This window comes from Magnolia sinica, chromosome 4 (genome assembly GCF_029962835.1).
Source record: "Magnolia sinica isolate HGM2019 chromosome 4, MsV1, whole genome shotgun sequence".
In the NCBI taxonomy this organism is placed as follows: Eukaryota; Viridiplantae; Streptophyta; class Magnoliopsida; order Magnoliales; family Magnoliaceae; genus Magnolia; species Magnolia sinica.
The window spans coordinates 6,075,928-6,099,748 of NC_080576.1; the positions used below are offsets into that span (position 1 = coordinate 6,075,928).

The window sequence follows — 23,821 nt, forward strand, 5'->3', positions numbered from 1 at the left end:
ACGACCCTGAAGAAGAAGAAGCAGAAGACTTCTTCAAAATCTAAGGGGAAGGTCGGCCCTCCTTGGCCAGTTATTGCTGTGAATGAGGAAGGGGGCAGGAAAGTGGACGCCTCCTTTGGAGAGATAGGGATGGTTGTTCCCGACCAAACCACTCCTGATGATGCTCGGAGAGGCGCTGAGCCTTTGGTCGAGGCACGTCCTTCTAAGGGGACGGAAGTCGGGGAAAGGCAAGTGAGCCGACTTTGTTAGACTATGGAGGAGATCCTCCCTGGTCGATCACTATACGTCGGACACAGAGTACGTCACTTTGTTTGACGCTCCGACAGAGTTGGCCCTTGCGCATATGACGACCACCTTGCTCGAGGTAGGCATCTTATCCTGAAACGAGTCTCATTTTTCTCTTTTGCTCGCACTTTTCACTTCCTTTTCGTCTGCAATTTGCTTCGTGCGTACTGAAGTCTCGTGCGGAGTTCGCTCGGATGTGCGAGCCGGCGGAGGGAGCCAAGCAGAGGGCAGATCGACTGGATACCAAGCTTGAGGTCGTGAAGGTGACTTTCGAAGCATTAGCTGCTACAATGACGGCTCAGCTGGAGGAGGTCAAGCGCGTGCACAACAAGTGTCATGTCGAGCTACTCGAGGATAAAGGGAAGCTTGACAAGCTGAAGGCGGATACCAAGGGTGTTATCGCCAAGGCTCAAGAGGAGGCCGTCTGTCAGTTCGTGTCCTCCCAGGCGTTCATGGATGAGAGAGATACCCTCTTTCGCCCGGGCTACACTGAGCGTATGAAGGACATGAAGGCCTCCTTTCCCGATCTTGATCTATCTGCCTTTGATGAGGCGGAATTGAATTCTGATGGGTCGGGCAATGATGTAGCTCCTAGCGGGGTACCCAAGCTGGTGCCCAAGTCTTGAAGTTAATTTTGCAAAGCTTTTTTGGCTTTAAGCATTTCAAGCGCACTAGGAGCCCGAGCTTCAAGCACTTCAAGCACATCCAGCGTCATCTTTCTCTTTAAGCACTTCAAGCACATCAGCGTCATCTTCTTCTTTAAGCTTTTGGTCCTTATCTGATGTATAAAACTTGATATTGTAATTGATGTAAAGCCGGTGAAATCAGACTATCTTAGGTCCTATTAATGAAAAGCATTCCATTTTTGTCGATCTTCATGTGTTTGAGCTGACCTATTAGAGTCGTCTTTCTAACTTTGCCGCTGTCAATCGGACTAATGCTGAGCTATTGCTCGGGCATCAATCTTGAGCTAGCTGAGGTCGTTATAGTTGAATGATCCTTAATTAGATCTTGATCGGACATCGATCGGATATTGGTTGAACATAGATCGGGCAGAGATCTGATGACTTTATTAACATTATTCTTAACTAATACAAAAAGAACGAGTATCATTATGATCTGCTTATGGGAAGCAAATCTTCAAATGCTCGACATTCCAAGGGTGTGGGAGCAACTGACCACCAAGGTCCTCTAGTCGACATAACCCGGGTCGGCTCGTATGTGATACCATATAGGGCACTTCTCGATTTGGACCTAGGACTCCTATTCCTTCTTCTTTGGTATTTTGGAACACCTTTCAGAGAACCAAATCCCCGACTCGAAACCTTTTAATATTGACCCGATCGTTGTAGAACCGCAACACTTGCTATTGACGTATAATGGTCCTAAGTCAAGCTTACTCCCTTCGCTCTTCCAGGAGGTCGAGACTAGGGGATATAAGATCGTCATTGGTCAATTTGTCGATTGAGCTTGTCCGAGCCGAAGGTAATCCGACCTCTACGAGGGTAACTGCTTCTACTCCGTATGCCAAGGAGAACGGGGTTTCTCCGGTAGCAGTCCGAGTAGTAGTTCAGTAAGCCCATAGAACCTCGGGAAGTTCTTCAGCCCACGCTCCTTTAGCCTTCTCGAGCTTTGTCTGAAGATGGTGTTTAATAATCTTTTTGACTGCCTCTACCTGCTCGTTCGCTTAAGGGTGTCGTGGCGATGAGTAGATTTTACGAATCCTAAGGTCTCGCACATCTCTTGATATTGCTTATTGTCAAATTGTTTTTCATTGTTAGAGACGATAGTTTGAGGAATTTTGAACCTGCGTATGATATTTTTCTAGACAAAATATGTAATCTTTTGCTCGGTAATCTTTATTAATGGCTCAGCTTCAACCTACTTGGTGAAGTAGTCGACTGTTACTACGGTGAACTTGGTCTGACCTTTGCTTGTAGGGAGCGGCTCAATAATATCGATCCCTCATCGGGCAAACAACCAAGGTCTGGCCATTGGCGTGAGCTCTTCTGGTGGCTGCCGAGGAATGTTTGTAAATCTCTAGCATTTGTCACATCTTTGGACTAGCTTTTGGGCATCGTGCTAGATGGTCGGCCAGTAATATCCCTCCCGAGTGATTCCCACAAATTCCTTCATGAATTTTCTTTAAGACGTACTCTGCTTCTTCTGGTCGGACACATCTTAAATAAGGGAAGTACAACCCTTTTTTATAAAACACGCTGCTAAGCATGGTATAACGGGCGGCCTTGACCTTCATTCGCCGTTCTTCCACCCAATCCTCGGGGAGTTCACCGCCCTCAAGGTATCAGACGAACGGATCCATCCATGTTAATTCCAAGCTAACTAGGAGGACGAGCATAGGGTCAGCTTCGTCGATGATTAGTTTAGTTAAGAACTCGAACGGGATAGATCTGGGGATTTCGTTCTTATCTGTTGTGGCGAGTTTTGCTAACACGTCGACTTTGGTGTTTTCTGCCCATGGAATTAAGGCGATGTTATATTTCTAGAAACTTCTGATTAATTTTTCAACTTTTTGGAGATAAGCCTTCAGACGATCTTTCTTTACTTGGTAGACGTCGGCTATCTGATTGACGATCGATTATGAGTCACTGAAGACTTCGAGACGCTGTTCCCCCATGTTTGATGCCAGTTTGAGTCCGATGATTAGTGCTTCGTATTCCGATGTATTGTTAGAGGCTTGAAATCTGAATCTCAAGGCATACTGCATACACATATGGTCAGGAGTCTCTAGGAGTACCCTGGCCCCGCTTGCCTTAGAGTTGGATGAGCTATCAACGTAAAGCATTCAGAGTGGTGGGTCAGGGACTGTGTAGGCATTTAGTGGTTTGGCGACGAGCTGGTCAGGGGAAAGTCCTAATCCGGAGAAGTTAGCCAAGGGTCGGTCTTGGGTCAGCATTTGCTCTAATGATTGAGTTAGTTTGACAATAAAGTCCGTTATTGCTTGGCCTTTTATTGTGGTTTGTGGTTGATACTTAATGTCCCACTTAGTCAATCGGCCCAAGGCTTCGAGCTTTCGAAGGATTTAGCGAAGTGGGTGATCGGTCAAGACGACGATCGAGTGAGCTTAGAAATACAGCCGCAGTCATTGAGAAGATGTGACCAAGGTTAGGGCCAATTTTTCCAAGGTTGGATATCTCATCTCTACTGAAACTAATGCCTTGTTGATGTAGTAGATCGGCAATTACCTTCCCTCATATTCCTTTATCAATGCTGAAATGACCGCTGTGTTGGATACGACTAGATACAACAACAGTGTTTCACCTAGCTCGGGTTTGGAGAGTAACGGTGGCGATCCCAGGTATTCCTTAAGCTGTCGAAAGGCGATCTCACATTCTTTGGTCCATTTGGTAATCTGCCTTCCCTTCAACTATTTGAAGAAAGGGAGGCATTTATTAGTAACTCTAAACACGAAGCGGTTGAGGGCAGTTACTCTTCTGGTTAGTCTTTGTATATTTTTGATCGTTTTTGAGGATTGCATGTTGAGAATGACCTTTATTTTTTTGGGATTGGCCTTTATCCCTCACTGGCTGACCAAAAACCTGAGGAACTTTTCCGAACATACACCGAAAGCGCATTTGTTCGAGTTTAGTTTCATTTGGTATTTTTAGAGAATGAGAAACATTTTTTCTAGGTCTGATACATGGTCGGTGACTTTTATACTCTTGATGAGCATATCGTTGATACACACCTTGATGGTCTACCCTATCTGACGAGCGAACATTTTGTTGACCAACCTCTGATAGGTCACTCCTAGATTCTTTAAACCAAAAGGCATCACACGATAATAGTAAAGACCTTTGTCAGTGATAAAAGTGGTCTTAGATTTATTTATTGGGTGTATTACAATTTGATTGTATCTTGAATATGCATCTATAAAACTAAGCAATTCGTGTCCTGCAGTACTGTCGACTAACTGATCGATCCTATGAAGAGGAAAGCTGTCTTTTGGGTAGGCTTTATTTAGGTCAGTGTAGTCTACACAGACACGCCACTTTCCATTAGCTTTCTTGACCAGTACGACGTTGGCCACCCATTCTGGGTAGTAAATTTCTTCGATGAAGTCGGCCTTAAGGAGCTTGCTAACCTTTCTCTAATTACTGCGTACCTCTCCAGGCCAAGAGCACGTCGATTTTGTCGAATCGGGCGGTAAGATGGGTCGATGTCGATCCATCATAATGGTGGGATTAATGCCTGGCATGTCCTCATGGGACTACGCAAAAACATCAGCAAAGCATGAGAGGAGGGCTACTAACTTATCCCGGAATGGTGGTGTTAGGGGCAATCCAATCTGCCTCGCTCTAGAGGGATCAGACTCGTCCAGGAGGATCAGAACAAGGTCTTCCATAGGTCAGTCATGTGTCTGGGATTTCTCTTGTAGGTCTAAAGACTTGATCAACATTATTTCGTGGGGAACCCTCAGAGCCGTGGCATAACACTGCCGAGCATCTTATTAATCACCCTTGACAATTCCCACACCTTGTTTGGTTGAAAATTTCATAGCGATGTAGTATGTCGATACTACCGCTCGGAGAAGGTATAATGATGGTTGAACAAGGATAGCATTGTAGATGGATGATTGGTCGACTGCCAGGAAATCGACCATCACGGTGGTCCAATTTTTGTCATTTCCATCTATAAGTAGAAGCTGGATAGCCCCTTCAGGCATGACCTGACATCCAGAGAATACGTTCAGGTGAGTTTTTACGGCTCGAAGTGAAGCCTATCCAATACCCATCGTATTGAAGACCTGGAGGAAAAGTATGTCCGCTGACGACCTTGTGTCAATAAGGATTTGGAAGACCTTCCGATTAGCTATAGTAACGGTGATTACTAATGCGTCGTCGTGAGGGTGGTGAACACCTCGGGCATCTTCATCGATGAAAGTCACACTATACCTCTCTACTTTTCTCTCTTTCAAGGGTCGAGCAAGGACCATAATTTCTGCCTCTGTGCGTCCGATGCTCTTTGCATAGTTCTTTCGGGCATTGTTCGAGTCGCCCCCACCTTTATGGCCTCAAAATATTGTTCAAATCTCCTCGGTAGGTTGGTTGTCGATCTGTTATTCCTTGGTTGCCGTAACTCAACTCCCCCTTTGATCTATGTGCTCGCCAAGGTGACCTTCCTGGATTAGCCTTACGATCTTCTGCTTAAGGTGATAACAATCATTTGTGTTATGCCCATGATCATGATGAAAGTAGCAATATTTGTTCTTACTTCTTCGGTCGAGATTGCCTCATAGTTTGTTCAGCCACTGGACAAAGCGTTCGTCTTTTATCTCCATCAGGATCTGCTTAAATTGAAGCACTTGATATAATCATTCAGGAGCTTGCCATCTTTCTGGACTATGTTCGTAAGATGAGCCGGCGCTTTGTGTCTCTTCTTTCATCCAATGAAATTGGTGACGAAGGCCTCGTTGAGCTTGAAAAATGACCTAATGGACGTCGATTTTAACTGTTTAAACTAAAGCCATGCAGCATCAACCAGAGTTAGCAAGAAGGCTCGGCACATAACCGCATTAGAGGCATTGTTGAGTTCCATGTAGGTTCAGAATGACTTCATGTGTTCTGTTGGGTCAGTGCTCCCAGTGTAGGGGGTGATTTGAGGCAGTCGGACCTATCCGGTAATCGCACCCACATAATGTCGATTGTGAACGGGGATTCTGTCTCTTCCGGAGCAATCATATTACCTCGTTAGTCGATTATCTGTTACTGTTGGTTCTGCAGCTCGGTCTTCCAATGCTCCTCGCTATTTACAGTGGCCTCAACTGGGGCCCTGCTGCACCTTCGCCGATCTATCTCATACTGTAGATCAGAGGCAGGTAATGGTACTATCCCCAACACGTGAAATGGAATGGGTTCGGCAGGGGCAAGTCGAGGGTTCTGTTGTGAGGTAACATGAATGACCGAGGGTTAACGCAAGGTCGGACGTAGCTCGACTGTCCCTCCCCTTAGTGATCGGGCTCATGGATGTGCTGTGGCTCCATATTTTCCATCATTTGCTTCAAATAGCCTAGGTCGGCTCTGATCTCTCCAACCTCTCTCTCGAGAGCATCTCATCGACCGCCCCTACCGTGCCTTTGCTGACTGCACCAGCTCGATCCTGAAGTGGCCTGACATTGTGGGGAGCCACGGCGGCTGTTATGTCACTTAGGGCATCCGACGGGTTGTGTGGCCTGGACAGGTATTGGCACGGTAGTAATCGAGATTGCTATGGGGGGAATTGGGCTTTCTTCTTTCCTTTTTCCATTAATGAATATCGCACGTTTGCTGGTTGAACTGGAATGGCTTAATTGGGTCATTCCCACAGACGACGCCAAACTGTTAATGCAGTTTTCTGGCGAACCCTTTACGACGTTTCTCCTTAAATGTGCACCAATAAAGGTGAGGGACAAAGGAGGCCCTGGTTCATTCAGGGGACTCTTCGATGCCTAAGTCAGGCTCGAGGTCTTAGAAGAAGGGTCTCCAGAAAAGAGATCAGTCGAGTGTTTTTAGTTCTTGTAAACAGACCTTAATGATGGGAGAAATTCACCTATTTATAGGGAAGAGGGGATCCCGTTATGAAGGGGGATCTCCCCTCATATCTTGGAAATCTGTTACGATCTAGGATCTTCCCGAGATTGTAAATTCCCTTGATTATCGGGATTTGGTTTTATCTTCCAGATATTTTGGAGGAGATCTTTGAGATTTAGGAAGATTCTTCGGATTTGTAGTTTGGCTTTAAGTCGTATCTCTAGGCGGGTGCCGAGTTGGAAACGACTAATACTATTTTGCTCGATAGATCAGCATTCACCATTTTCGACCATCAGCCGAGTTAGAAGGATAGTGTTTCCTTCGTTCAGATACTGAGGCTTCTCGAATTTGCTAGGAGCATCGTTTTAGTTTATGGTGATCTATGACTATCCTACAACTGATCTATGACCGATCTATGCTTGATCTATAACTGAGTTATGGTCGATCTGTGATCGTCCTGTGACTGATATATAGTGTTCACACCCCAAGTATAGGGTTGTGATGTAGTAATAATCTCAGTAAGACAGAGGTCGAATCCACAAGGACTGAACCTTGTACGTAATCTGAAAGTAACTTGAATTAGAACTAGGCGAAGATGTAATCTAAATCAAGAAGAATTACGGGAATAATTGTGAATTTAATTAACTAAAATTTAAAAAATTCAAAGGTGAAAAACTAGGGATTCCAAGGATCCACTTATAAAGATCAGGGAGATCTATGCTTGATTTATGAACACAACTGAAATTAGAGTCTCATCTTCATCCAGTTGGAGGATATAACCATAAACATCAAATCTGAACTTCCTTTGATTCAGTTTTGAAGAGATGAGAGGTATGAGGATTAAAATTGACTCTATCACAAAACCATGCCCATGAAACAAAACAAACAACATAATTTAACCAATCCACAAACAATCTGAAAGAGTTATGAACGTTCGGAAGGATTTCATCATACAACCATGCCCGTGAGACGATGGTGAACAACAGGGTTCCTACGACCATAACTTCTATACATGCATAGAAACTCAAAGCTATCGCAGATCTATTGTAATTTAAGTCACAATAAACCATTAAAAACTATGAATATTCCTCATAATCAAACTATAATAAAAGAGAGTTCAATAAACATGAATCAAGGCCGTAGAAATCACCCCATCACGCTACAAGCTTCACCTCTTAGCCCTAGCGAAGAGGTTTAACCAACCATGATTATGATTAACTAAAAACTCTTTAAAAAATTAACATAAACAGAATAGAGGAAGAAAAGAACTCCTTGAACCAACCGTGTTCTCTCTCTCTCTCTCTCTCTCTCTCTCTCTCTTCACGTCAGATCTCCTTCTCTCTCTTGCCTTTGCTCCCAGATGCCTGCACGGCTGCCCTTTTGGATACCTAGCTCTCCAGCTGATGGATGCTTTTTTCTCTCTTTCTCTCTCCCTTTTATAGATAAAGGAAGTCGGCTGGGCAATGGTGCATAAGGAGAGGCGGTGGTTGGAGTTTATGCAAAAGGAAACATGCATGTCTTTTCCTTTTGCAACTTACACAATGAAAGCACAAGAGAGAGCTGCGTTAGTGGTTGTGGGAGAACCTTATGATCAGAGACAACCTGATCTCCCTCCTTGGTGATGGTCGGCCCCAACTTGGGCTTCATCTGGACGGTCCAGATTGACCGTCCGATCAGAGATGGTGGGCCACATCATCTTGTCATGTGTCGGCTGTGAACAGACCCGGTTCCCCATCCTTTACTGGTGTGAGTTTATACGTGTGCATGGGTCCACATAATTGGCATGGGTTTGATCAGTTTCATCACACGAATCCCTTGAATGGTTTGGATCATTTGTTCAAATTGGTCTTGATGGCCAACTGCAATCCGCTCGCAGCCCCTATTTTTGTGTTCGCAGTGAAAATTCATTATGTGTAACCCGTGGGGCCCACACTCTCTTTTGTTTGAGAAATCCACGCTGTCCATTAGCTTTGTGGTGGAATTTAGGTAGGATGGACGGTTTTTGGCTATCTTTTGATGCGGCCCACCTAATCTTTGTTTCCGTCATCCGTCTTGCGTTCGATCACAAGAATGTCGTTCTCGTTGTCCTCTTCCAATTTCCTCCTCTAGGCCTTGGTTAGACGGTCCTTGAGCTTTAAATGAACGATCTAAATTGGACAATGGATCTGAAATGGTAGGCCATCTACATCCGTCCGCGGCCCCTGTTTGCTGTTACTCGGGCTGGATTTTGGAAATTTCGAATTCGGTCAGGTCAGCGACCTGTTGACCAGTTTTACTAGTTCTGTGCACAGAGAGTGCACATGTGCTATACACATGCACACCCTCCAGGTGGGTCCCATTGTGATGCTTGCAAGAAATCCGCTTCGTCCATCCATTTCACCACCTCATTTAAGGGGTTGAGACCAAAATTAAAGCATATCCAGACATCAGGTGGGCCCTAAATCAGTGAATTGTGGGATGATCTGTCCGTTGGCCCACTTTCAGAGGGATCTAAGTGCTGAAGTTCGACATGTACGGTTAATTTAGGGTCCTCAACATAATGCTCCAAACATTTAGAATTCCCTTCGCGGTGCTAATGAAACATTGAGAGTGCACTTGTGCAGGACATTGTCGGATTTCACCCCCACGTATGCACTCCTTGAATAAATAAATTGTCACGCCCCAAACTCGAAAACCGGGCTCACAAAATTTTCGATCGCCGAATCCGGCGCCGATAGCCTCCGTAGAACCCCATTCTCGGCTCCCAGCGCCCATTCGCCAGGTTCCGATCCTGGGATGCTACAAGGAGGATTTTCAACATCAGTTTAATTCGTAATAAGCATAACCAAAGGCATAACCCACAAACAACAACCAAAAACTCCATCACATTTCCACTATAATAAAAAACTTTACAAGTACAATGAGCATAAGGGAAATACAATGAAGATGAACAAAACTCCAAAAATGATCTGCCACGCGCCTAAGCCTCAGCGCTGCTGCGATCCAACGTCACCTGCACGCAACGGTCGTGCATAAGCTTATAGAAAGCTTAGAGGGTGGTGAAAGTGTATGCTCAAGGTGGTAATGCAGTTATGCAGTATCAGAGTAATACGGAACATGCTGATGAATGCCAAGAATGCTATTAGCCATACCAAAGTCATGCGGTGCAAAGAATGATGTCGGCCATACCAAGGTCATGCAATGCGAAATGCAACTCAAGCATACAAATCCTCATCTAAGTCCACATATCAATACAGCTCAAAATCTGAAATATCACCGGGGTCTAGTACACTCCAAGCCAGATTGCCGCCCCATCGCGCGCAATAAGGTGAGTGGAAAAGACCTCACTATCCGCCGCCAATATCGGGCTCGGCTCGTCGATAGCGGACTCATTCCTCGAGTTGGTCAGACTCAGGCTAGCATTGCCCCCTACTCTCGGGCGGGTAAGGTGCACCCCCTTCCAACCGACCACGACACGGTGAAAAGCGCAACCATCCGGTAATCGGCACTCGGCGCTCATGCATTCACTCGGTTTAGAGCGTTGGAGCAACCTCCTGGTACCATAAGGGTTTAGGGACTTTCACCCAGGGATATCTATCGCACCCCATGTAGAATAATATTTTCGGTATCAATCCCGCCAACCACGATACGTCTATGGAGGCCACGGCCCGATGTCGCTAGGGCGTACAGAACCATATCACACAATGCGAATGCATGAATCACACTGTCCATTGGAATCCTGCGCGTATCATGCGCTCATGTAGGGCAACACCCCCTGTACGGGAGCTCCTAAATAATCTGTCCAAAGACATATGCTATGATCAGTCATTTCTCATGTCAAGCATACGTATGATGCATATGATCATGAATCATGGAATTAAACATGTTATATGGGATGGATGATGTTCATAATGAAGACGGGCCTAAACGGCCTACACATTACACATATGGGCCTAACAATGGGCCCTCGGGAAAGGCATAATGCGGACATTGAACCAACACTATACTTACAATGTGGACGTCAAACCAACATTGCTCCCAAGGCATAACCCTGACGTAAACATCATTACATAAATCATGTTGGGACTGCACATTGCAATGAACCTTAGGTATATCCCATTGGGCCTTCAATACATCAAATGGGCCGTATCATATGGGCCTATATTCATTAAGTGGGCCACATCAATGGGCCGCACCAATGGGCCTTATGTACATTGCAATGGGCTATAACCCGTGGGCCTAAGAGTGCATCAAATGGGCCTACTCACATGGGCCTTATGTGTAACAAATGGGCCTCGCCAATTGGGCCCCATATGTACATCAAATGGGCCTCAACCCATAGGTCCTAATACATCTTAACGGGCCTTAACCCATGGGCCCCTAACACATCAAATGGGCCTCGACCCATGGGCCCATAACACATTAAATGGGCCTCGACCCATGGGCCTTACATGTAAATCAAAGTGGGCCTCAATCACGGGCCAAAAATAATTGAGATGGGCCTCCCACTATCATTATATTAACTATGATATAATATATAATATATATATAATACATATAATATTATATAATATTATATATATATATATATGTATATAAATATACATATACACACACACACACAGCACACACGCACGCACACAACAGACCCACACACGCACGCACACAACCATCACAGTGGGCTCCACCGTCCACGCTAGCCTAGGTCGGCTCTGATCTCTCCAACCTCTCTCTCGAGAGCATCTCATCGACCGCCCCTACCGTGCCTTTGCTGACTGCACCAGCTCGATCCTGAAGTGGCCTGACATTGTGGGGAGCCACGGCGGCTGTTCTGTCGCTTAGGGCATCCGACGGGTTGTGTGGCCTGGACAGGTATTGGCACGGTAGTAATCGAGATTGCTATGGGGAGAATTGGGCTTTCTTCTTTCCTTTTTCCATTAATGAATATCGCACGTTTGTTGGTTGAACTGGAATGGCTTAATTGAGTCATTTTCTGGCAGACCCTTTACGACGTTTCTCCTTAAATGTGCACCAATAAAGGTGAGGGACAAAGGAGGCCCTGGTTCATTCAGGGGACTCTTCGATGCCTAAGTCAGGCTCGAGGTCTTAGAAGAAGGGTCTCCAGAAAAGAGATCAGTCAAGTGTTTTTAGTTCTTGTAAACAGACCTTAATGATGGGAGAAATTCACCTATTTATAGGGAAGAGGGGATCCCGTTATGGAGGGGGATCTCCCCTCATATCTTGGAAATCTGTTACGATCTAGGATCTTCCTGAGATTGTAAATTCCCTTGATTATCGGGATTTGGTTTTATCTTCCAGATATTTTGGAGGAGATCTTTGAGATTTAGGAAGATTCTTCGGATTTGTAGTTTGGCTTTAAGTCGTATCTCGAGGCGGGTGCCGAGTTGGAAACGACCAATACTATTTTGCTCGATAGATCAACATTCACCATTTTCGACCATCAGCCGAGTTAGAAGGATAGTGTTTCCTTCGTTCAGATACTGAGGCTTCTCGAATTTGCTAGGAGCATCGTTTTAGTTTATGGTGATCTATGACTATCCTACAACTGATCTATGACCGATCTATGCTTGATCTATAACTGAGTTATGGTCGATCTGTGATCGTCCTGTGACTGATATATAGTGTTCACACCCCAAGTATAGGGTTGTGATGTAGTAATAATCTCGGTAAGACAGAGGTCAAATCCACAGGGACTGAACCTTGTACGTAATCTGAAAGTAACTTGAATTAGAAGTAGGCGAAGATGTAATCTAAATCAAGGAGAATTACGGGAATAATTGTGAATTTAATTAACTAAATTTTAAAAAATTCAAAGGTGAAAAACTAGGGATTCCAAGGATCCACTTATAAAGATCAGGGAGATCTATGCTTGATTTATGAACACAACTGAAATTAGAGTCTCATCTTCATCCAGTTGGAGGATATAACCATAAACATCAAATCTGAACTTCCTTTGATTCAGTTTTGAAGAGATGAGAGGTATGAGGATTAAAATTGACTCTATCACAAAACCATGCCCATGAAACAAAACAAACAACAGAATTTAACCAATCCACAAACAATCTGAAAGAGTTATGAACGTTCGAAAGGATTTCATCATACAACCATGCCCGTGAGACGATGGTGAACAACAGGGTTCCTACGACCATAACCTCTATACATGCATAGAAACTCAAAGCTATCGCAGATCTATTGTAATTTAAGTCACAATAAACCATTAAAAACTATGAATATTCCTCATAATCAAACTATAATAAAAGAAAGTTCAATAAACATGAATCAAGGCCGTAGAAATCACCCCATCACGCTACAAGCTTCACCTCTTAGCCCTAGCGAAGAGGTTTAACCAACCATGATTATGATTAACTAAAAACTCTTTAAAAAATTAACATAAACAGAATAGAGGAAGAAAAGAACTCCTTGAACCAACCGTGCTCTCTCTCTCTCTCTCTCTCTCTCTCTCTCTCTCTCTCTTCACGTCAGATCTCCTTCTCTCTCTTGCCTTTGCTCCCAGATGCCTGCACGGCTGCCCTCTTGGATACCTAGCTCTCCAGCTGATGGATGCTTTTTTCTCTCTCTTTCTCTCTCCCTTTTATAGATAAAGGAAGTCGGCTGGGCAATGGTGCGTAAGGAGAGGCGGTGGTTGGAGTTTATGCAAAAGGTAACATGCATGTCTTTTCCTTTTGCAGCTTACACAATGAAAGCACAAGAGAGAGCTGCGTTAGTGGCTGTGGGAGAACCTTATGATCAGAGACAACCTGATCTCCCTCCTTGGTGATGGTCGGCCCCAACTTGGGCTTCATCTGGACGGTCCAGATTGACCGTCTGATCAGAGATGGTGGGCCACATCATCTTGTCATGTGTCGGCCGTGTCTCATATCAAGCATACGTATGATGCATATGATCATGAATCATGGAATTAAACATGTTATATGGGATGGATGATGTTCATGACGAAGATGGGCCTAGACGGCCTACACATAACACGTATGGGCCTAACAATGGGCCCTCGAAAAAGGCATAATGCGGACATTGAACCAACACTATACTTACAATGTGGACGTTAAACCAACATTGCTCCCAAGGTATAGCCCGACGTAAACATCATTACGTAACCCATGTTGGGATCGTACATTGCAATGGACCTTAGGTACATCCCATTGGGCCTTAAATACATCAAATGGGCCGTATCATATGGGCCTATATTCATTAAGTGGGCCACATCAATGGGCCACACCAATGGGCCTTATGTGCATTGCAATGGGCCATAACCCATGGGCCTTAGAATGCATTAAATGGGCCTAATCTCATGGGCCTTATGAGTATCAAATGGGCCACACCAATTGGGCCCCATATGTACATCAAATGGGTCTCGACTCGTAGGTCCTAATACATCTTAACGGGCCTTAACCCATGGGCCCCTAACACATTAAATGGGCCTCGACCCATGGGCCCTTAATGCATTAAATGGGCCTCGACCCATGGGCCTTACATATATATCAAAGTGGGCCTCAATCACAGGCCACAAGCAAACTGAGGTGGGCCTCCCACCAATATTATATTAAATATGATATAATATAATATATATATATATATACATATATATAATACATATGATATTATATATAATATAATATTATATATATATATATGCACACGCACACAAGACACACGCACGCGCACAATGCACTCCACACACCACCCCGATCCAAAACTTCGTGGGCCCGAAAAGGGTTTAAGGTAGGGCTCAATCCCATCTGTTTCTACGGTGTGGGCCACCCGAGTCTTGGATCAAGCTGATTTTTGGGGTGGGCCTACGTCGTAGTGGCCCACCCTATGAACGGTTTAGAGGGTAGGTAAACATCAAGGTGGGGCCACGGCTGCGCCGGTCGGGTGCTGGACGCACGTCCGTCCGCCCGGACGCGGGCGCAGTAACGCCGCTTGCATCTTTCGACACAGCAGAACGGCAGCGTGTTGAAATTTATTATTTTTTTATTTTCGATCTTTCAACCATTTTACAGTGGGGTCCACATCCAGGCGATCCACTCCGTCCAATGGCCCTCCATGCCTCCAGGACAAACAAAACAAGCCCGATATTGGGCATATTTCTGTATAGAAGCAATATGAGATATTTCAATGGTAAACCCATTGTTTTCTATGGTATGGCCCCCCCGAAGGTCCGATAATCCCCATCTTTTGGCTCAACGCCTAAAACAGGTTTGGGAAAAGAATGGACGGCGTGGATCGAATACATACATCAAGGTGGGGCCTACATGAGTGGGCCACCCCAAAGCTTTTTGAAGAAGTTGATATTGCATTTTTCCTTTTGTCCAGTGTCCAGAGACGCTGGACGGTTTGGGGCTAGCACAAACAGTGAGATGGGCCCTGCTCAGGTGGGCCACCACATGCTTGAGTGGTGTGGGTACCATACATAAAAGGTGGGCTCCACTTGAACATGGTTTGGATGGAATACATACCTTGTGGTGGGGTCCATTCAAGTGGGCCACACAACCTTCCTATCATCAAACATAAAAAAAGAGAAATAGAGAGGGAGAGAGAGAGATAGAGGGTGAGATCCGCGTGATGGAGGGACCCCGGCACTATGGGCCCTCCCTTGCACTAAATCATACATCAAGTGGGTCCCATTACATGTGGGTCCATGAAATCGAAATCCAACGGTGGAGATCCCTTCTCCACTAAAATAGACGGTCTAGATGACCCTAAGCATGCAAGGAAATAAACATCATGATGGGGTCCATGGAGAATGGCCCCATCATGGAATGATCATGATGATCCAAGTGGGCCATCGGCCACATCTTAGGGTCCAAAGTGAGATCCAAACCATTGATCGGTTGGCCTCACTTGGCCCATCTTAAAAACATCAAAATCTACCCTATCAAGATACCCACCGCTTGATCTTCTTGCTCCCTTGGCTTCCTTATCTCCTTGTGCTTCTCTTTGATGGAGGAAGATGAGAAATGGATGGTTGAGATGAGAGATCTAAGGATGGAAAGGTGGGCCACACATGAGCATTTTTTCACCATGGGAGGGCTTGGAGAGGTCTTACGTATGAGATTTTTGTTGCTTAAGAAAGTTGAAAATGAGAAAGAGACTTGTAAGGGAGAGAGAGAGAGGGAGTGATGGGTGATGGAGTGATGGATGGGAGAGAGGGATGGGAGTGTAAGAGACTTTTTGATTTTTTTGGCAAAAGGTGTAAGAGGAGTTATGGGTTGTAAGAAACTTTTTGACTTTTGGGGCTTGCTTGGGAAAGGGTGAAAGGTAATGTGTACTTGACATGATGGGATTGATGGGATTGATTGATTGATGTGACACTTTGAAGAGATTCCCTCAGAATTCGCACTCGCGGCGTTTTACTCGCACCAAACGCTAGCCCACATCTCTCAACCAGGGTATCGCCTCGGCGTGCAAGTCGCGGCATCATGTACGGTTAATTTAGGGTCCTCAGGCTAGATATAAAGTTTCGAGCCGAACGGATGGCAGGAACCCTATGATCTTGCATTCACGACGACTTTCAGGCCTCTTGAACTTCAATCACTTGATTTTCTCGGATCTCTTGCATGTAAATTCTTCGATATCGGTCTCCTGTGGTCCATCCCTTGACTTGGTGATTTCTAAGTGTTAAATCTAGGCTTTTAACACTCTTTTAAATCTAGGCTCCTAAATTCATCTTACAACAAAAAACATGATTAAAATAGGACGTTAAGCATTATCATGTTCATAAAACCATGTGATAACTGGGGTCTAATAAGCCATATTTGACCCTCAACATATAATCGATCTATAATCGCTCTATGACCGAACTATAGCCGGTCTGTAATCGATTTGTGACCAAGCTATGGTCGATCCGTAATCGACATGTGGCTAGTTTATAGACGATGCATAACTGTCCTCTAGCCGACCTATGAATTAGGTCGGCCTTTCCACCACTTGTGTGAGCTTAGAAGCTCTTCAAGTGTTCTTGCATTCACATTATCCTTCTTACAGGTCAACCTGCTTTTGGATGTAGAAGCTTTATCGGGCTCGGGCTGGTTTACTAGAGTTGGTCCATTTCATAAGCCGACTTTTGGACTTGTAGATTTTTTCCCAACAATTTTTATTCTATTTTCATTTTGTTTTCACTTTATCTTTTATAGTTTAAGACATCTAAATCTTAGTATTTTACTGGAAGTTCTTTGAATTCCCTTTGAAAGTGTATAGTTTGATATGGACGGTAAAATGGTGCTTAACCTTGTCCTTTTCTGTAACCGAGACCCTAACCTGGAATCCAAGGCACAAATCTATCCAAGAGTCACTCGAGTCAGGAATTTTTCAGTTTTCCCTATCTCTTAGTGATTCCATGAATTCTGAAGCCTTCGTTTTAATTAGTCGCGACTTTGATCAATACATGGACATGATTAGGTTACATGAGGTATTACGAACGCTACGAGTATAATTATTAGTTTCTCTTCTCAAGCTAGCTATGAGTTTCAGGTATGGAGGTCTTACCTGTATGTTTCACTTGATCTGGATAGACTTTGAATCTAGGCCTTTAAATGCTACTGCCTGTATCAACCGAACAACTTAAATCATTAACCTTCTTTTCTCAACCCCTTTACAAGGTTTAAGTATGGAGGTCTTACTTATGGGTTTTATTGAATTTAGATAGACTCCGAATTTGGGCATTCACATGCTATAGCCCATATCCACTGAGCATACAATATTTGTACATCTATCACCACACACACACACACACACACACACACACACACACACACATCCATCATTCAACTCATGCAACCATCAGATGGTTCGACTCGAATACCCAGTGGGCAGCCCCGGGGGACAATCTCCCACCAACATCCACAAAATGGCAACTCTACTAGGAACCGATGCCAACCATTAGCCAAGGACTCGAAACACCGTGCTATATACTTTTAAGGGATTCTTTTAACTTATAGTCTTTACCAGTATTAAAATATTCCAGTTCTATACTATTCCTTTTACTTTCTAACAATCATCTAACATTCTAATTTTATACTGGTTCATTTGTTTTCTTGCCTGCTTCCTACATTCTAGTGTAAATTGGTCATCTTACTTTCTCGTGAGCATCGTTCATTCTAGTACATACTGGTCCTATTTACATTTCTGCATATACATACCACACTTTACTTTCCATTGTAATTATATAAAAAAAATATTTTAAAAATTACTTATGGGTCTATTGCCCCTCAAAGATAACGCACATGTATTAGAATGCTATCCAAACTTTCCCATCAACAACCATGTTAGTCCAATGAGATAATCCAGAATCTCTCCTAGAGTCTCCCAAGAAACCCATGACAACTCCTTCAATAGCCGACCTAGCACTCAACATGAATAGTCTAGAAAACCTCACGGTGAAGCCACCCTGTCAAGCCAAACCATGCTAGCACAACTGTCAATCACTCTAACCAGTTTGCCGACTCATAGCCCAACTTTGTATATGGCTAGTCAATTCCAACATTCTCCCCCTAATGGGAGACAACCTCACTCCGGTCAACCAAAGCATGTACATTCCAATAGTCAGCATAATCCCATTGTCGGTATTTCTTTTCATTTGCATCTCCCCTCCCAATTCTAATTCAACACACTCCTCCTAACAGGAGCAAGAGCCATGTCCCTCCTATAAGGGAAGAGAAAGTTATGCACACACTGCAAGAGGCAAACCCTTGCTAGTCAGGCCCCTCTGAAATTGATTAGCTCCAAAAATATTTTGAAAAGCAACTCAGGGCCATGAAAAGTGAACTACAAAAATGACATAGCTAGGTTGGATCTGCCATTCACCAAATTTAGGGATCTTTACCCTTTTTTGGTCGTGAGGGTGCCTCAAAACTTTAAGGTGCCAAAATTCGAACGATACAACGGTGTGGGATGCCTCGTAGCCCACATGAAAGTATTTTACAGTAAACTCAATGCTGTGGTAGGGGATGATGGAATATTGATTTGATTGTTCAAAAAATTCCTGAGAGGTGGCACGCTTAGCAGCTAGTACACATCTCTTGATCATCATGAAGTCATGACTTGGGAAGACCTGTCCCAAGCATTCAGTGATCGCTTTGCATACAATTTAAACGTGGCACCCAAATGGGTGGATCTTGCTGCTTGAAGACAAATGAATAACAATCTTTGTCAGCTTATGTTAGACTGTAGTGGGCCAAGGCCGCCAAAATTAAAACATTCATCGATGAGGAAGAGGAAATCTTTATGATTTTCCACTTGGTAGACCCGAGTATATATATGGATACCACATCTCTTATCCATATACCAACTTCATCTAATTAATCCATGCTGGGGAACATGTCAAAAACGGAATAAGGGCCAGGACAATCTCCCCCTAGCCACACCAAGCCGCTTTACAAAAGTGGGATCAGGTGGATGGAAAACCAACCGAATACGAGCTTACTAAAGACGAGAGCAATGATGACAATATCCCTTCATTTGTCTAATAAAAGATGACGATATTGTCACCTTTGTCCAAGATGCACTATTCGCCCCTCACTAGGGACAACACCAGTAGTAGAAGTAACCATGGAGATGAAACCTACATGATTCCAATCAAAATTGACAAATGGGTATGGTCCAGGGACCTAAGCATTTCACTCTATTGAATTAACCTTAAAACAACATACTATAGCGCCATGCTAGTATAGAGGCAACTTCTTGCCCCACTACAGCCTAGGCCCCTACCGAACTCATTGCCACCAAAATATAACAAAAATGAGTATTGTGCATTCCATCGGTCTAGGGGGCACCCGATGAACCATTGTTTTACATTAAAGCATGCCATTCAAAATTTGATCGACCAAAGAAAAAAATATTGATCGTGACCCCAAACGCAACTGTTAACAACATAGTCCAGGATCCCTTGCCACAATATCAAATGAGCCCTAACACATCGAGCACCTCTATCGTCAATTTTATCCATAAAAGGTCTCATCCTCATCTAACCCAGTTCATCCAGGCCAACGACTGCTGTATATCATTCACCATCGCTCGCTACTAAAATCTAATGTGGTTCAGTCAACTCCTCACCCTTTCAAGCCCAGCTCCCTTCTCAGATTCATCGAGATCCAGTGAGCTCATGGTCCTTCAAGAAAAGAGCTTGATAAGTCACTCTAAACAAATGGCCACGGTCGCTCATGGACCTCAGCCCCTTTCTTCCTAACCTCCAGTTATAAACATACAACAATCCGAAAATTACACACCAAATGATAGTTTCAAACTTGAAATAATAAATTGCTTTCCATCCACATGGCCTAGTGGGCCTAGAAACGTTTTGAACGGTTGACATTTCTATTTCACTATTTCTTATGGTGTGGTCCACCATAATTTTGGCTCATTTCCTAAAACGTGCTTGTGCAATCGATGAACAGAGTAAATATAAGGAAGAGATCAGGGTGGGGTCCAAAGAGCTAAGCGTCATGGGGATTCCTGTAAACCGGGGTAAGTGTCTTGGATAAAGTATTACACATCATCATAATTTATAGAAGATTCCCCACCTTTGGTTGTAGAGTTGAATAGGAGCCACTGAAATTTTCTGTTCACTGATATGAATGAATCTACAGATCGTTATGTAAAATAATCCGTCCAACGCAAGTTTGTTAGGTGACCCGTTTAGCAACATGGACGGGTCGGATCATTGAAAACTAAGTATGTGGGCCCCAGTGGCTGCGACATACTCTTGACGGATAACCCTAAGCTGGGGAAAAACGGAGAGAGAGAGAGAGAGAGAGTGTGTGTGTGTGTGTGTGAAAGGAAGAAAATTAGAGGGAGTTAAACCCAGGTGTAGAGAGAGAGAGAGAGAGAGAGAGAGAGAGAAATAAAAAAGATAAGAGGAATGAGGTGGGCAAGCAACCAAAATTAGGATTAAGAAGGTTGTTGAAGAAATTGAGAAAAAGTAGAGAAGAGAGCCAACACCTCCACCATTCCCCTCTCTCTATCTCTCTGACCGGCTACCACCCATCAGCTGCCCCCTCATGTGGGCCCCACCTTGCAATCTCTGGAGGATCTTTTAAGTGGAAATATGACCAGAAGCCGCCTCTCCTTTTTAGACAAGAGTAAAAAACCATCTCCTTCTCCATCTCTCTCTCTTTCCAAAACCCTAATTCAAACAGACCCCCAAAAGAGAAACCCTTGTCTTATCTCTCTCTTCCGGCTTCCTTCTTCTCTAGTCGTCCAGATCTTTGGCTTGTTGCTGATGTTTTACTCTCTTCCCTTCTCTTTCTGACAATCTGTTCAAAGAGAAAAGGAGAAAGGAAGCAACAAGAAAGGTCTGTCTTCATGCGCAGATCAGAGCCTTAAAGACAAGGGTACTTCCTTCTGAAGAACTTTCCACCATCTCACTCTATTTACTACATGGGTTCTTCTTCAGATCTTCTTTAATTGTCCTGTAAGTCTCTCTCTCTCTCTCTCTCTCTCTCTCTCTCTCTCTCTCTCTCTCTCTCTCTCTCTCCATCCATGGATTCTGGTAACAGTGGGAGCATGCAGTCGTCCAGCGGCGGCGATGAAGAATACGATTCACGCTCCGAATCGATCTCCGCCTTCTTGAATTCTTCCTGCCATGGTGGTGGCCCCATCTCAAACCCATCTCCTCCGCCATCTCATCAGCACCACCCATCTTTATTCGACTCCCTCTCGAATTATCTAGACCCCTACCAAAGATCACCACCCCCGCCTTCAAACCTCAACCCTCTCCTCAATCTCGACACTGCTTGGTCCAGGGCCCCACCATCAGACCCCAATTGCACCGACATCGGTACCCTAACGGCATCAATGACACCGGCCCCACCAATCTCTTCCCTAGGATCAACCGCCGGTTCATTCCCAACCACCAACATCGGCCCATCAACACTCTTACTCTCCGATAATGGCAGTAGGCCAACGCCACCCACCGATCACCCCACCGGCCGTAACCCAAAGAAGCGATCCAGAGCCTCACGCCGTGCTCCCACCACAGTCCTCACCACAGACACATCAAATTTCCGAGCCATGGTGCAAGAATTCACAGGAATACCAGCCCCGCCGTTCTCCGCTTCTCCGTTCCCTCGAGGTGGCCGGCTCGATCTCTTTAACACTGCCTTAAGGTCAGGACTCTCCGAGCCCCTACCGCCTCCTTACCTTCTCCGGCCTTTCGCACAAAAGGTCCAGCGGCCACCTGCCTTCACCTCTCTTCCACTCAACTCTTCTTCTTCAAACATGGTTGATGCTGTTTCTTCTACTACTAATACTAGTAACTACCAGCTTCCATCTGATTTAGGCCCACCTAAACACAATCATAATCTACTAAACATGCAGAATTCAATCCTAGCCATTCAGTCCCTCCTCCAATCTTCTCCTCCTAAGTGTCCATTGCCTAATCTACCCATCTTCGGTGCAAAATCTCAAGGACGGTCGATGACGAATCCGATGATGGATGAATTTGCTGGAAACCGTGGGTCCGTCGGCGCACATCTTGGTTCACTTTCGAATCTGACTACCTCAGATGCAATGCCATTAAGAGGCAGCAATTCTCCAAGTTGGGGCGATGGAATTGGATTGAATGATGGTGATCAAGGTCATTTGAAGACTTTCAATGGGAATTATGGGAATCCACAGCAGGTTAGTAGCTGCAAGATGAACTTCACAGCATCGTCGTCTGATTTCCATACAGAGAAAGGGGCAGAGAATGCATCTTCAAGAGGTGAAGGTATGGTGGATTCATGGATCTGTTCTTCTGATTAGAACAAGAACAAGATAGAGCAAGCAATGGAGCATAGGAAAAAAAAAAAAGAAAAAAAGAAAAAAAAGAAAAAGAGGAGATGTTGGTCCACTTCGTTTTGCACCATCATGACCATAAAAATGCAATACTCTTTATTATTCTTCTATGTAGATATAGTTCTCTTTTGTTCATTTCCTTCTCACTATACATCCACAAAGACATGATTATGAGGATTTTGATTTTCCCAAGCGCTCTCTCTCTCTCTCTCTGTGAAAATGCATTGCATGCATTTATGTTGTTTTTTCTTTTTTCTTGAATGATACAACTAGTGCATGGAGAATGTATGGAAACCCATGAAGGAACTGTTCTTCTTCAACGCAAGGAAAGAAGAAAACTGGGTTTTGCTAGTGCACGGTGGTTGGTTTCCGACCCCGGATTTCATATCCTTAGGTTGATCTGAACCGTTATGTTCTAAATACCACCATGCAAAAGCTATATTCTTAAAATCATGTTTCATTGATGGTCCTGACCTTTGAATCTTGGATTTGAATAAAATCCATCAAAATAAAATCCATCTTCATATACAATCAACTGTTCAACAAACATTTCTTACAATTACCTGGGTAGGAAAGACTCCAGAAAATGAACGGTTCAGATCATCATTTAAAAATGAAATTCACGTGTGAAAACTAGCCACCGTACCATACTATGGTGCAATGCAGATGCAATGCAGTCGAATTTGTGGAATTTTCTCCTTCTCCATCAAAGAACTCAGCTTTTTCTATAGCTATTTACTGGAGTGATTGGTGGAGGGATAGAAAGGGATACTATTACTGATATTCTTCAACCGCTCCTCATGAATACTTCTATATTGCAGTCAACATTGTTGGGCTTAGACAACGATGACTCTGCACGCCGTTTTCAAATGGTGGTGATTCAAATGGTGGTCAATCCAGTCCTTCCGACTGTGGGTCCCATTGTAAATTCAAACCATAGCCCAAAACTATTAACCATCTGATTTCTCCTGTTGAATTTTGATGGCCTGGATTTATTGTTTTGCAACTGTTATTTTGTTGGACAAGAACTGGATGGTTGAGATTATTCAAATGGAGTGATTTTTGGGATACTATCCATCCATAGTGGGTCCTACTATTTAGACGGCCTGGATTTTCACGTGTAATTTCCATGTGTAGAGTTGAGTGAGTTGCTGCCATTATGGTGAACCATCACCGTGGTCTTCTCCACTCAACAACATCAGCAACTACAATAA

General features: G+C 44.2%; 1 protein-coding gene across 1 annotated transcript; it reads left to right on the forward strand.

Annotated features, from left to right (window-relative positions):
• Positions 1-20,699: 20,699 nt before the first annotated feature.
• Positions 20,700-22,799, forward strand: LOC131242260 (proline-rich receptor-like protein kinase PERK12). The gene has a single exon (XM_058240787.1). It carries the CDS (start codon positions 21,312-21,314, stop codon positions 22,572-22,574), a length of 1,263 nt encoding a protein of 420 aa, XP_058096770.1. The 5' UTR covers positions 20,700-21,311; the 3' UTR covers positions 22,575-22,799.
• The last annotated feature ends 1,022 nt before the right edge of the window (positions 22,800-23,821 follow it).

What these genes read in the sequence shown, in the direction of transcription:
- LOC131242260 (XM_058240787.1), top strand. Translation starts at nt 21,312, where the DNA reads ATGGATTCTGGTAACAGTGGGAGCATGCAGTCGTCCAGCGGCGGCGAT.